The sequence below is a fragment of the Lampetra planeri genome, chromosome 2 (genome assembly GCF_965212315.1).
Source record: "Lampetra planeri chromosome 2, kcLamPlan1.2.h2, whole genome shotgun sequence".
In the NCBI taxonomy this organism is placed as follows: domain Eukaryota; kingdom Metazoa; phylum Chordata; class Hyperoartia; order Petromyzontiformes; family Petromyzontidae; genus Lampetra; species Lampetra planeri.
In genome coordinates, this window is record NC_136108.1 from 24,912,423 (window position 1) to 24,928,537 (window position 16,115).

Below are 16,115 nucleotides of genomic sequence, written 5' to 3' on the forward strand. Positions count from 1 at the left end.
TTTTACCTAAGTGACTTTACCAAGAAAACCAAAGAGTAAATACATCCTTATCTAGGTATCCAAGAAAGCGAGATTTTTACGAGATATTTACAGAGGAGGAGATGGTGATGCTTCTGAGGCATCGCGAACAACACCTACACAAGATCAAATGGCTTCTCTCCACTCTATCGCCTTCAGTCACTGGCCGATTGCTCCGTGTAGAAGGGACGCCCCGTGCATGCCGGTCGGTTTCCAGTCTCTCCGCCTCCTTCCACGTCACGCCTCTCCTCTCGAAGACTTTCGCGACTGATCATTGCCAACTAATTATTTGCTGGCCGATCTCCCAACGCACGCACAGCTTTGGAAGAGGTTCTGAGGCCCATTTGTAATGCGTGCGCCCCAACCATTGACGTCTGCGTTTGGCAAGAGATGCTGTCAAGTGGTGATGGGCGTTGATGAGGCTATGCGGCGTGGCCTGTAATCCAACGCTGTGGAGGCGAGGGATGGTGGATTACTGCACGATTGGGCGCCACGGTTGCGAGATGTTAACCACCTCTCCTGGTATATAAGAGCTCGCGGGTTCAATCCCGACCCTGACACCTGTATATTTGGAGTTTGCGTGTCTTTCTCCCTCCCCGTGGTCACGTGGATTTTCTTCCGGGTCCTCTTGTTTTCCCCACCTCATACAGAAAATGTGTTTAAAGTATTTTGCTGCAATACATTTCCACATGATAAGCCACTTTGTTGAGCGATCATGTGGGGCCAGGTTGCTTTTCAAAAAGAGCAATATAGCTCAGTGGGCCTTACCTGGTAAAATAAAAGAATATTTAATTGTTTAAACAAAAAATTGTTGTGTAACTCCCTTCCCGCGTGCGTTGAGGAGATGCCATACCCTGGGAGAAGGCAGTACAGCAAGTCCACTAATTCCCATCTGTTTCCATCTGTACGGGGTTAGTGTTTTTGCCCCCTCGTGCGTGTGGGTTTTCTCCGGGTGCTCCGGTTTCCTCCCAAGTGTATAATAAACAACTCAAACGTATGTTTACGTCATCGGAACGGAATCCGAAGTAAAAGGTCATACGGGAGGGGTGTGTGGTACAGCTTGGCGCCAGCTATCATCGAGTGCGGTCGTGTCGCTACGGTTCTCTGCGGTGAGTAGCGATGTCTTTAAAAACATCGGCACTACACCTCGCACGTGCCGAGATTCGTCGGTGCACGAGGGACACCCACCCTGCAACTTGCAGACGGCTCAGAACAGGGAAGGGTTCATTGGCTGAGAACATCTTAAAATAAAAAAAACACAACAGAGCAGGGCGCTCCTGAAAGACAGACTTTCGACTCCGTGTGGGTGTCCTGCATGAATACAACTAATTAATTTACGTGCTCTGCAGTTGTGTCCCCGTGAACAAATATCTTGATTATTTTAGCGACACGTGTTGTACCCAACCTTCATTTGCTAATTTCTCTCGAGCCTCACGTCGCAGCCTCCTTGATTAATTTCTGTCCTTTACTGCAGTTGATTCTCATCGGTCATTGTAATGGCCATGTCATCGGCAAAGTCTCAGATGGTTCGTATTTTCACGCGAATGTTTATGCCTTTGTTTGTCCAGTAAACATTTTTTGATAAACATATTCCAGAGTTGCCGTGAATAACTTGGCCGAAGCCGGTCTTCTTGTCTGTGCTGCGCATTACTTTCTTTGTGCAATCGCAGTGCAGCCAATTCACTCTTGAAATTGTTTTTTATTGTTTGTAAATAATGTATTCCGGCCTGGGTCTGTGACAGCTTAGATCACACTACACCAATATCCATTGAGTCACATGCCTCCCACGCTATATACACATACTCTATATGTACACATACTCTATGTATCACTACTATATACATACCTACCACTCTATACACACCTACTCTATACACACTACTCTATATATACACACTACTCTATACACACACTACTCTACATACACTACTCTATATACACACCTACTCTATACACACCTACTCTATATACACACCTATCGCATTATTTACGGACTATCTCCGAAGCTGCTTACAGAACAGTAAGCCTGTGTTTTAACGTCTCAGCAAATTGGAGGAACACTGCTATTATTAATGATGACTCAAAGCCGTTATGAACATAATGATCGTGTTAATTTGGAGATGGAAATTGACGGACTGTAGTTGCATTTAACATCTCTCTGCAGCATAAAATATGCCGTCAAATCATCAGAAAATTACTCTCATTAAACACTAAAACTATTTGACCAGTAAGTACTTGCCCTTTTAGTTGTATAAACATTTCAATGCGCGTAATTTTGTAATAGCCGGTCTCATTAGGTCAATCACACTCCATTGCAATTTAATCTGATTTGATTTCTTGTTTTCCTTCTTGGAGTGTTGGGTTGAACCTTCCCACAAGACAGGGAGTCCTGCTGCCACTGCTGCCTTCAGGAGCTGGCTTTAGAAAGGGACACTTAGGCCACACACCACTTTCAAACATGCCGAGTTTAAACATCATACGGGTGATGAACCGTAATATGTTTTTTTGGGTTAGATTGTGTAAATATAAATGTGTTGATGAACCCGCCACCACCCTACACAGGCAATTAGTCAAGGTTTGCCACGTAAAAAAATGTGCCAATTCGTTACTAGTTCAGCACACCGGTGAGTTGGAGAGTAAACCTACAAACCTTAATAACTAGCCTTTTGCCCATCCAAGGACGGGTGTATTGCAGTAAATCTGAAACTTGCAAGCGAAAAGCAGACCGCAACGTGATATTCATTGCATCAATTCGTGTGTAATTTGTAAGGGCGCGGTGACACAGACTTATTTAATTTAAAGGTTATAATCCCTTGTTCATTATGACGTCATTTTTACTTCTATGTCTCAGTAGCGTTACGGAGATCGCGTGACGTGAGGGTTCTGCCTTTGTAGTGAGGGTTGTAAGTTGACGCTGAGGAGGAGGAGGCGCCTCGCCCCCCCATGTGGAGTGACGTCACCCGCTAATTATTATCAATGGGGGGGGGGGGGGAGTGTCCATTTGGAGGACGTCACCTTATTCTTTGGGTCTTTCGGTAAAGTCACCTAGATTAGTTCAAAGAAAAAAACAAAAAACTACGACATTTCGATCGCAACACAAACGGTGTCATCAGGAAAAGGGGGTTAGCTTCTAAAGGCAAACCGATTATAAAGGTTTGAAATGGGCGTAGCCCAAATGTCAGCAGCATGGGCGGGGCAGCTAATGTTAATGTAGGTGGTGGGCAGCGATATACAACGGTGGTGGGTTTTCCACCAATTAAAGGGCTGCTGGGTAAAAACTAGCATGTTAATGTTAGATCAGTGAGCGGCCTCCATGGCGAGCATGCTGAAGTGGCTATGTTAATGTGAGAGATTAGCATGTTAATGGTAGATCGCAGAGCCACAACCTCTCGGTCGGCGCGAAGGTGGCTGTGTTAGTGTGAGAAATTCAACCCGTTAATGTAAAATCAGAGAGCTGAAAATAACTACTAACATTGAAGGTGGTAGGATGGGAACATCATAGCCAGTTATGACTTAAACCGGTTGATAACGTCCTTCCAATGATTGCTCAGTTTGTACCCATCTTCTCGGTTGAAATTGTGTCTGTGTTTGTATATATGGATGGCTTCATGAACGAATCTTTGTTGATAGCCAGTGGGTTTGCAAAGTACCTTCGTTTTAGAAAAATACATTTCGTGTGAGCCCACCGCATTAACACAATGATCAGCCACGGCAGAGGTATTGGTCCTACCGTGTTTCAGATCTGCCTTATGTTCACAAACATGGTCCGAGGCATGTCGCTTAGTTTCCCCAATGTAACTACTGCCGCAGACACAGCTTAGTTTGCAGACGCTGTGGTATTGCATGTCAGGGATCACATCCTTCACAGATGGGATCAGATCACGAATTGTATGTACTGTGGTAAATCGAACCTGGATCTTGTTCGCTCATGATTTTGGAAATCTTTTTGGTGGCCCCTGCTATGTATGGCAAGGTGATGGTTTTGATTGGGTTCTCAGATGGTTCTTTCCCAACGGTTGGGGTGATAGCTTTACAGATTGTGTAGTCTGAATATCCATTCATCTTGAGAGCTTGGTGACCGCTTGTGTTGCGATCGAAACGTCGTATTTTTTTGTTATTTTATTTGAACCTTTCTACGTGACTTTACTGAAAAACCAAAATAATATGAATTCCTGCAGTCACAAAAGCTTTAAGTTAGGACGTCACCTATTCATGAGTATTAATGAGGGGGGCTGTTCGATGTGGAATGTCACCCCGCTCATGATTATTAATGAGGGGAGGTCCATGTGGAGGACGTCAGCTGTTCATGATTATTAATGAGGGGGGCTCGCCGACGTGGAATGACATCACGCATGGGACACACAGACATTATTGGCTCATTATAGTAGTAAATTTGCAAATTGGCTGTCTCGGGTGGTGGCGGGTTTAACGACACATTCATATTTATGCGATCTAACCCAAAACAACCTCTATTATGGATAATATTGGTCGAGAAAACCTCCTCCTATGACTAATACGTGTTAAACTGGTCGATGAACCAGCACTCACAAATCCCTTCTCTCACCGGTAGTCAGTCGGCTCCTTGTCACTCTTTTATCGCTTGTTACCACGGTTACTGTTCCCGTGAACCTCGTTTATTGATCGTTGAGGACTCGCGTATACACACAACTTGAATTGGATAAGGACAGCCGTAACTTTGCTTTCAAACAATAGCTGGGCACCTGTGGGACGGGGGACAACAAGACAACAGCAGGCCGCTCGCTTACCTTAAAAACGAGAGGGCCACAACGAAGTCCTCGTTGACCGTGATTGTCCAGTGGCATTCGTGGCTGGGAGGATACGGCTGGGGGTAATTTGGTGACAGAATGAATCCTGCAGGGCCAGTCAAGTTACCACCGCACGGCGCTGAGGGAATAGGCACACAATGACGACACTTGAGTATGTTTGTCAACACCTTCGACTGAAACAATGTCTCCCATTTCCCTCTGTGCCCTCGTCCGTCCGTAAGGTCACAGGAAAACTTTACAGAGTGAGCATCTGTTCCTCGCAAATTGTAAACGAACCAGATGACATCGTTGGCATTTAGATTTGACAAAAAGAAGAACTTTGGTTGAACAGGGGGGAGTTTAATGGGTAAAGGCACAGACTTGTAATTGTTTTCTCGTGCTACTGCTGGCGGAAGGGGCTCCTCACTCTCTAAGAGGGCGTTTTCCCGACTATTCTTTTATGCTGGCCAGATATGTCCTGGAAGATGTGGGAGTCCCCACAACTTTACCCCGCAACCCGCCCATCTACCTACTTGCGGGGTACTCATTTAAAACCTGGGTGGGCAAACGCGGGGGGGCGCATCTGTGGGCAGCAGGGGGGGAGAGGATGGTGGTGGAGGATTTAAGAAACTTGCCCCGATCGTTTCAGCTTCTGCGGCGGCTAGGCTATAACCCCGGCGTTGCGGCGATGCGCCCTCACCGACGCAGATGGGCAGCGAGGGCTGCCAGAAGAAGCGGCTCTCGGCCTGCACGCAGGTCATGCGGGGCGGTCCCTGCAGCGCGTAGCCTGGGTCGCATTGGAACAGCACGCTGTCACCCGGCCGGCGTCCGTCGCCGCTGCGCGACCCGTTGGTCGGCACGCCCGGGTCCCGGCACTCGGACGCCACCGAAGCTGTGGGGAGGGCAGAGTTCGGGATGAGAGAATCTTGACTTGGGCTGGAGGAATACCATGAGCTGTGAAGCTGTCCAGTAGGTCACAGATGTCCAGGGAGCGATGAGCTTGTGCTTCAATATTATTCTTATCATTGCACTTGTTTATCCAGGACAGCTTCACACCGAGTCCCAAGACTCTTTTACAGGAGGGTCCTGCTCAGTTTTTTTCACAAGGGGCGATTTTTGCTGCTGCTGCTGTGTGTAATCCCGATTGAATGGGTTTTCATGATTTTTTTTTGCATTGGAATAATTTGGGTCAATCACAATTTACATTTTTATAATATTTTTGTTGTTTTAGCTACGGGAGAAAACTGCAGAACTCAGAGGGATGCTGCACAGGGGAGAACACACAAACTCCACATGGACATGCGCCCCCGGTTGGGAATTGAACCCAAGCACCTCCTGCTGTGAGCCACGTGCGATGCTACCGCGCCACCCTGCCGCCATTTACAGTAAACACTCCGCACTGCTTCAGAGTGGACGCAAGAGACTTGGTGACGTTATGTTAAAAGGAATAGGCCAGGCGTGCTGTGTATTTTCCTATTCCCAACATAACTTTTACTTTTTAAACTAAACGAAACTATTTGTATTTTACCAATAAGTCCCACTGAGCTACGTAGCTCTTTTCAAGAAGCGACCTGGGCACAAATAGTAGCTCAAGGAAGTGGCTTATCACGTGGAAGATTATAGCTGCAAATTCTCTTCACGCATGTTTCTAAATGTGACCACGAGGAGAACATGCAAATTCCAAATATATATGCGTCAGGGTCGGGATGGAACCCACGACCTTATGCATACTCGGCGAGCGAGTTAACATCTCACCACCATGCGGATTGCATCTTACAATTGCTGAGGAACCACAGACCAAGCTGGAAGGCAACCAGGCCATGAGCCAGTGGAAACAATTGTCTAAGCTCTACAGTCCTACATTAACAAATATGTTTTCTGCCAATTAATGAGTGTTTCTACATATTCTCAAAACATTAAATCTCGACTGCTTCTGTCTCTCGGACAGTGCTCTCCCAGTACCTGAGACTCATGGCCGTTCATTTTTCTCCTCAGGGAACTGAACTGTTGGTGATATTGCGCATAGACACATGGAGACCACTGCACTCATAGTGGATGGACATGAAATAAAATATGATATATGTCCGTGAAAGCTAGTAAATGCACCCTAACCTGACGAGGACGTTCATGCGGAGATTGTTTTATATATATATATAAAGTCTTTAAATTATTTTCAATTCCAACAGAGTATGTATGTATGTATGTGCTAATTGGAGATGTGGAGTGATTAGGCTACCTTATGTAAACCATGACTTCCATACCAGGTTTTTCTGGGTTATAACGAGTAAATATAAAAATTCGTCGTTAAACCCGCCACCACCTGACATAGACAATTAGTAAGGTTTGTCACGTAAACTAAACGTGCCAATTTGTTACTCGTACAGCAACACACCAGTTGTGTGTTGGAGAGTAAACCAGAGAGTAAACCGGCGAAACGTCACGGTACTGGAATTATAAATGTTGTGGGTTTACTCTCCAACACACAACCGGTGTGCTGTACGAGTGACTAATTGGCATGTTTGGTTTACGGGACAAACCTTACTAACTCGCCTTTTGCCCATCCAAGGACGGGTGTATTGCTGTAAATCTGAAACTTACAAGCGAAAAGCAGACCGCGACGTGATATGCATTGCATCAATTCGTGTGCAGTATGTAAGGGCGCGGTGACACAGACCTATTTAATTTTAAGGTTATAATCCCTTGTTCATCATGACGTCCTTTTTACTTCTATGTCTCAACAGCGTGACTGAGATCGCGTGACGTGAGGGTTTTGCCTTTGTAGTAAGGGGTGTAAGTTGACGCCGACGAGGGTGGAGGAGGCGCCTCGCCCCCCATGTGGAGTGACGTCAGCCGCTAATTATTATGAATGGCGGGGGGGGGGGGTCTATTTGGAGGACGTCACCTTATAATGATTATTAATGAGGGGGCCTGTTCGATGTGGAGTGACGTCACCTGCTCATGATATTAATGAAGGGGGCTGGTCGATGTGGAGTGACGTCACGAGCGTTAAGGACATTCCTGGGTGATTATAGTAAGTATTGGCTGTGTCGGGTGGTGGCGGGTTTAACGACACATTTCTATTTACGCGATCTAACCCAAAAAAAACCTCTATTGTGGATAATATTGGTCGCGACAGTCTACTGCGCGTTAAACAAATCATGACTTGTTTTAATATTCATAGTTTACGGAGGGGGTTTGTCAGAGTGTGTCCCACGAGGGGGAGAAGCAGAGCGTGCATGGAGATAACTTTGGAGCCTTCATGCAGAGGGCCTAATGACCATCATTCAAAGCGAAGCACAACACCGCCGTCATTTAACTTCGCAATATGGCAACAATAAAAAAATAATATTCGCAACTAATCCCTGTGCCTTATGTCCCAGCATGTTGAAGGTTTCCATATTTAGCAAAAAAAATGTTTTGCCGCATTAAACGCTTGAAAAAAAGTCTAAAATTTTAATTTGAAATCAAAAGATGTGCAAATGTGTAAATCTGTGGGAGTGCGGTGCTGAGACTGAGGCAGGTTCACACCTTGTGGGAAGGTGTTGACATTACAATGTTAACTTGTAACCTGTGCAGGCATGTTAAAGCATTACACTAAAACTTTACTATTTATTTTATACTCTTAGGTTTTTTTTCGGTAAAGTCACGTAGGTAAAAATAAAAATAAATAATACAAATAATAGCAATAGTAATAGAAATAACTCCTATTATTATTTCTATTATTTGTATTATTTATTTTTATTTTTACCTACGTAACTTTACCGAAAAAAACCTAAGGGTATGAATCCTTGCAGTCACGAAAACTTCAAAACTAGATTTTTATTTTATTTTACCAGGTAAGGCCCACTGAGCTAAATAGCTCTTTTTCAGAAGCGACCTGGATATCGCAAATGACAGCTCAACGAAGCGGCTTGTCATTTGGACGTTTTAGTTTACAGCAGCCAAATTACTCTAAACGCATGTTTCTAAATGTGGAGGGAAAAACCGGAGGACCAGGAGCAAAATCCACGCGACCATGCGGAGAGAGACACGCACATTCCCAATATACAGGCATCAGGGTCGAGATCGAACCCACGACCAGGCGAGGTAGTTAACATCTCGCCACCGTGGTGCCCTACACAGCAGGCACCGACAGGGTCGGGATCGAACCAACGACCTCCCGCACACCAGGTGAGGGAGATAACATTTTGCCGCCACGGCAAACCCTAAGCGTCTTGAACCACAATGCCCCACCACAGTGACGTGCAATGCGTCGGTGCAGAGCGAAGTGGCAGCACACTCGAGATGGGCAGGGTGGGGGCGGGGGGGGGGGGTCTTACAGGTGAAGCGCAGCGCGAAGCCGGGCCTGCTGATGAAGAAGTCCGTGTCGAAGTGCAGCGTGACGAGGTGCAGCGTGCTATGCACGGTGTCGGGCAGCGCCGGGCCGCTGAGCTCACGCAGCAGGATGCCGCTCTCCGCGCCGCCGTCCCAGATGCGCAGCTCGTCGTGCGACGCCTCCGTGTCGAACACCTGGAAGTGTAGACTGCGGGGCGGGGCGGGGGAGACACAGTGAGGCAGACAGGTCAAGTGACTGCAGTCAGACACAGTGAGACAGACAGACAGGTCAACAGACTGCTGTCAGTACCGAGGCTTCCGCAAGGCCATGCGGGAGGGCGTGGCACAGTTTGGCGCCAGCTGTCACGGAGTGTGGTCGTGTCGCTACAGTTCTCTGCAGTGAGTAACCACGTCTTTAAAAACAATGGCGCTACGCCTCTCTAAATAAAATGAACGCCGAGCCGCTCGCGCGGTCCGCGATTTCGAGGTGAACGGGAGACTGCTCATCCTGCAACTCGCAGACGTCTCGGAACGGGAAAGGTTTAAAAGAGGTATGAAAGCCTATTATGAGTCTCAAGACGCTTTTTGAGGAGGGTGCTGCCGAGTATTCGCAAGAGGGGGCGATGTTGCTGCTGCTGTGTAATCACAATTGAGTACGCTGCAGGTAATTTATCAGCATTGGGATGTTTATGCAGAACGGTGGAACGTACAAACGGCACACAGACAGGGCGCTCGAGTCGAGATTCGAACCCAGGCGCTTGCTGCCGCGAGGCACGAGCATTACCACCGCCGTGTGTAATGTGAAACAGGGCCGCACACTCACCTGATGGTGAATCCCGGGTTCACCTCGATGGTCCACTCGCAGTGCAGGTTGTGCTCGTACGTGTTGGGGTACCCAGGGGACAGGATGGTCCCCCCGGACACACCCGCGATGGCTCCACCGCACTCCGCTTCGCGCACACCGCCACGCACCGCCACGGGAGAGGCACGGTTACCAACCCGACGGTTCCACCGCACCGCAAAACGCATGTCACCATTTTGCTGATGGTGCCACGGTGACGAGATGTTAACGACCTCACCAGCAGGTCGTGGGTTCGATCCAGAGCCTGGCGCCTGTATGTTTGGAGTTTTCCACTGGCGCTGTGCACTTTTAAATCTAGATTGAGAGTTCATTTTTTTAGAACTGATTTTTGTGTTTAGTTTTTTGTCCTTCCCCCGCACCTCAGATTAGCGCGGCTGGCTATGTATGGTACGAAAGAAGTTCAACGTATCTGGTAAAATAAAAATAGTTTAGTTTATCATGCTGGGAGTTTGCGTGTCTCTCTCCTTGTGGTCGCGTGGATCTTTCTCCGGCTCCTCCGGTTTTTCCCTCCACGTTTAGAATCATGCATTTAGAGTAATCTGGCTGCTTTAAAAAATCTCCACGTGACAAGCCACTTCATTGAGCTATCATTTGTGACGGCCAGGTCGCTTCTGAAAAAGAGCTGTAGCATAGCTCAGTAGGCCTTACCCGGTAAAATAAAAAGAGTTAAAAAAACAAGAAGAGTTTTATCTTCGTATTGAAATCGTCGAGGGATAAACAAACATTGTACGATCTGATATCAGAATATGTTTAACACTTTCTGGCAATTAAACAGGTGTTAAGATGTTAAAGCACCAAACAGAAACCTTTGCAAGGAATTGTGTCTGCATTAACAACATATACTTGTGGTGAACATGCAAACGAACACAAACATTTTCTGGTAGTATATGCATTGTCTTTGAGACTGATTGGTCCACACCAGAGACAGCTTTCTTGAGAGCTTAGTCTCAAACAGTGTTAGAACCAGAGGACGCCAAAAGGTCCCATTTTGTAGCTGCTCACCCCGAGCTATAAAAGCTCTCTTAGTGGCATTGTCTTTGTACTGGTCACCTTTTGGCATCCTCTGGTGTGGACCAATCAGTTTCAAAGACAATGCACACACTGTCAGAGCATGTTTTTTTGTTTGCATTTTCACCACGAGTATATGTGGTTAATGCTGACACGATTCCTTGCAAAAGGTTTTTGTTCGGTGTTTTAACATCTTAACACAACTGTCAGAAACGGTAAAACCGATTCTAATATCTTCATACTGGCAAGGGAGGTCCCATGATGATCTGATATAATTTTCAACAGTGTCACTGAAGAACGGAGCACTTGGTCCGTCAATGAAAAAAATGTCAAAATGCAGCCATGCAAAATGTCCTGTTCGAGACAAAAAGGCGTCCACCAGAGGGGGGCTCCAGAGAGCCCCCCACGATGACCAGGAGACACCTGGCAAGGAGGCGGCAGTGCCCACACTATGCCCCATCACACGGCCCGCTTGTCCGTTGGCTACTTAACCGTGCTGGTCAGTGTGGGAGTTGTTTGAGGGGTGGATGCATAGCCGCGGAAGCACAGTAGGGCACAACAATTGGGGGTTTGCTGTACTGGCCTCTGCCACTTGTCACGTGGCACCATGCAGAATCTCAAAATCTAAATGAGGAGTGTTGTCACATTGCAATAGACGTAACGGTGGCAATACACTGCATTCATTATTGTAAATACACAACTTTACAATTTTGTACAGTAAAACTTATTTTTTTTGGTATTTGATCATTAATAATTGGGGATAATTCGGCACGGCTGCGCTTTCGGCACATATACAGTATTAGTAATTCGCCATGAGCCGAATTGGCATACCGAATGGTCCAGTTTGGGCATGCACGTGGAGCGAGACCGCACAGCATGACCAGAACAACGACTCAGTCTGGTGGCGGTGCGCGTGATGAGAGTGGTGAGTGTAGTGAGTGTTCGTGCAGACCCGTTGCTCTGGACCTTACCTTGTTTGTGCACTCTGTGCAAGCCAACCCTCTCGGAAATGTCGTCTAAATCCAAAATTTTGGGTAGAATTGATGCAGGTGTGTCAGTGTGTACTGTGTGTGAAAAGTTTGGGAAATAAATTTTGCATTTTTTTTTGGGACAGGAGGAATTGGGGAGCACTATTGTAGACAATTCGGAATATTGGATAATTCGGCAAGGCCAGAGCCCCATATGTGTCGAATTAACAAGGGTTTACTGTACGTATTTATGTTGAACGTCTTTCGCACCGTACATAGCCGACCGTGCTAATTGGAGGTGCGGGGGGGGGACAACAAACTAAAAACACAAAGACGATGAAAGCAAAGGAATGTACAGTTATTTAGTCAAGCTTCACGCCACACCGCGGCGAGACGGCAACGCGTGAAAAACGCACCGTTGCGCTCTGGGAAATTGAAATCTGTTAAGAATAGATGGTGACCTATTGTGAATCTAATCACCGTCATAAACACAGGTCATAAAGAGGCAGGCCACGACAATAGACTAATCATTGGGTGAGGAGTAATCAAGCGAGAAGAAACACGAGGGCCATATAAGCCAGGGCTGAGCAGGGCAGATTGCGTGGGCACAGATAGAGGCGAGCTTGTATGCACGTTGAACGTCTTTCGCACCGTACGTAGTCACCAGTGCTAATCGGAGGTGTGGGGGAAGGACCACAAACTAAACACAACAACAAGCAGTTCTAAACAAATGAGTTGTCAATCTCGAGCTGCATTCTGGTAGCAGAGTGAAGGGAAGCAAACGATTAATGAAGGGATAAGGCCGCATTACAAAGAAGGGAACAGTTTACACCGAGGATACAAGACAGAAAGTTTCAGAGTACGTGCATCCTAATCGCAGATTTGCAGTGCAGCTGTGCAATAAATAGCTACAGGGAATGGCGTCGAAATAACGTGAGAGATGGAAATACGATAATATACAGATGAGTCACACGGCGCACAGAGAGAGACAACCACAAGGTTTACCAGTAGGAAACGTTATCTGCAAGAATGGACATATAAGTTGTAAAAACGAGGGTTCCGTACAATTATGAGCGTGAACTCGCTCGCGCGTTTTTAGCGAACAAGCGGTGAGACGCAGCGTAACGGAATGCAGCCGAGTATCCAGTAGCCGCACATCTCTACTCTCCCCCCCACCCCCCGTTTATACTTCACTCGAGGCCGCCACTCACCGACGCACGAAGGCAAGGGGAAGTCCCAGACTCTCCGCTCCCCGGTGAGGCACGTCACCACGGTGCGTCCATGCGGCGTGTAGCCCGGGTCGCAGCCAAACGTAACGCTGCTGCCAGCGAAGTGCCCCTCGTCCGCAACGGCGTGTCCGAATTCGGGGACGCCCGGGTCTTCGCACCTGAGAAGCTCAAAGCCTACGGAAGCAAAACAGAGAATGCGCGATTGGGGAATGTGTACAAGGTGCGTTGCATCTGCCAAAATAAATAGACGTTTTGTTATTTCGCTGTCTATGAAGCAAGCTAAACTAAAACATAAACTAAACAATTTTTTATTTTACAAGGTAAAGCCCACTGAGCTATGCAGTTCTTTTTCAGAAACGAATTGGCCACAAATGATAGCTCAACAAAGTGGCTTATCACGTGGAAATGTATCGCGGCCAAATACACAACACACGCAGTCCGACGAGCGAGCGCTCCCGATCCAGGCAGCAGAACTTTGCGCTTGGCGGCGTTGTAAACGTGGACGTTGGGTGGACCTTGCCTACCTACAGGTGCCTGTGACTTGCCTGCTCGTGCGGGATGCAGAAACCGCGAGAGGAGCTGGGACTCTCCAACTGCTTGCTGCTGGCGCGCTCGCTCGCTAGCAGCGATTCTCACCGCACGGTACCGCACGGCTGCATCGTGCTACGGCGGTCTGATATTCTATTTGATTACCGTGGCTTTCCATTCCCAATCGGCTAGAACTGACGGCCACGGAGGCTCGCTGCGCCCCTGAGAAGTTAAGCAGAACTACAAAATGTGAACACTTTGATAATTGCTCATTATGTTTTTTTTACGAACACGTTTTAATAATTCAGCAACCACTTTACATTGAATGTGTGAATATTTAAGAGGAATATGGATCTTTGAGGGTAGATAAAAGCGGATAGCCTCACAATCATCACAGCTATAAAAATAATAATCAGTTTTGCCATTTGCATCGTTAAAACTTTCATGAAATTGACTGCAAATGTAGGTCACTGTGTGTCATTGTCAATAAATACCAAATTCCCAAATGATTTCTAATGATCAAAATAAATCTGATTTAAGCACAGTTAAGAATTGATGACAGTATTTTGTATTTTCACAGGAAACTATAAAAATGGTGCCGCGTGAGCGTCAGACCAGCGGGTAGTGTGCAGCGGCGCTTCACGTGATGACGCCGGATTGAAGGCGCGCTATTTACTCGTGTACACAAGCCGGAACCCTTCGTCCACCACGTCGCCGTCCGAGTTGAACTCCAGGTGCAGGTGGTTGGAGGTGCTGTTGATGACGGAGTCCTGCATGGCGGTGCCGGTGAAGGCTTCAAGGACTCGCGAGGAGCCGTCCTGTCCGTCGTACACCTTGAGAGTGGAAATAGAAACGCAATTGGTGGTTGGGCATCGATACAAACTCCGCATTGAAAAGTGCCCCAGTCAGGAGTCGAACCTGCGCTACTCCTGCTGTGAGGCGTGGGTAGTAACCACATTGTGCCACCCTACCGCCCAATATGCAATCAATATATGACAGCGGCTGTAAATGTGGAATTCATGCAAAGGGCCTTGGCACCACCAATGGAAAAAGAGCTTTCTCCGATTTCTTGTCAGAGCAGGCACTCAAAAGTTAAATAAGATAACATCATTATTATTAATGCAAGATTATTAATTCGATTAAGTATGGCGATATTTATATAATTTAACATAGGAATGAAAAGGAACATTACCTACATACCCAAAGTAGTATTAATTGCCAAATCATTTGGTACAACTAAAATTTACATTCAACATCAAATTTGAGAATTGCAGTTTATTTCTCATTAGCGAATCTCGGACGCGATGGATCGACATTCATCGCAACAAATTCCGCTTCACTCGGAAGTCCAAACACGTAGACGACGCATGGAGCGGCCACACCACAACAGCCTCGCCGCGCCCGCACGGCCTTCAGGGACAGCAGCCCCGCACCTACGTTTATGAATTTTTAAAAATACCCATTCCTACAATCCAGCCGCACCCCTTCACTGTAGCAGAGCTAAAAAACACGTGCACACGCAGTACTCATTCCCACGTACGTTAAGGTTTTGCACAACCATTGCCAAAAGTTCGTTTGGCCAACGGTAATGCACAGTGATTAATAGGTGTCATTTGGAGAGCATAGCACTGCAGATATTGCACGCACGCGTGGATAATGTTTCACGATTGTTGGCACAAGCTGTAATGCCAGCCTGTAATTAATTACAGCATCTTCAAGCTTTCCCAATAATGGAAAATTGCTGGTTAGCAGACCTAATATTGAAAACAATTGACGGGATTGTATTACATGGCGAGCTGTGGACGTGTTTACAAATTCTAATTAATGCATTGCAAAAGCCCCCAATAATGGCAACGTGTTTAATTTTTATTTTTATATTTAATAGTCGTCAACAATAAAACGATCACAAATATCAGCACGGCATGCCCCAGATGTAGAAATTCGCGAACAATACAAAAAAAACAATTACAAACCTACAGATGCTTGTAAATCCCATACAAAAAAATCAACAAGAAACAACTTATCCATACTACAGATATTTTTGGGTTAGATCGCATAACTGTAAATGTGTCGTTAAACCCGCCACCACCCGACACAGCCGATTAGTAAGGTTTGTCACGTAAACAGGACATGTCCAATTCATTACTATTTCAGCACACCTGTGTGTTGGAGAGTAAATCCACAACATTTGTGTGCTGTACTAGTAACGAATTGGCACGTTCTGTGTACGTGACAAACCTTACTAATTTGCTGTGTCGGGTGGTGGCGGGTTTAACGATACATTTATATTTACGCCACCTAACCCAAAAAACCTTTATTGTGGATTATATTGGTCGTGAAAGCCTACCGTGTTAAACTAAGAAACAACTTGTTTACCATTTGAGCATATAAAACTGTACACTAAACAAAACAACCTTTCACT

At 46.4% G+C, this 16,115-nt stretch overlaps 1 protein-coding gene across 1 annotated transcript in view; it reads right to left on the reverse strand.

The window, feature by feature from the left end:
• Nucleotides 1-16,115, reverse strand: part of LOC144724246 (CUB and sushi domain-containing protein 3-like) — a 256,770-nt gene that overhangs the window by 146,955 nt on the left and 93,700 nt on the right. The window contains exons 12-17 of the mRNA XM_078603219.1: nt 14,370-14,526; nt 13,148-13,339; nt 9,922-10,048; nt 9,104-9,306; nt 5,485-5,676; nt 4,785-4,923 (exon numbers count right to left, since the gene is read on the reverse strand). Coding sequence (XP_078459345.1) covers nt 4,785-4,923; nt 5,485-5,676; nt 9,104-9,306; nt 9,922-10,048; nt 13,148-13,339; nt 14,370-14,526 — 1,010 coding nt within the window. The remainder of the gene's footprint in view (nt 1-4,784; nt 4,924-5,484; nt 5,677-9,103; nt 9,307-9,921; nt 10,049-13,147; nt 13,340-14,369; nt 14,527-16,115) is intronic.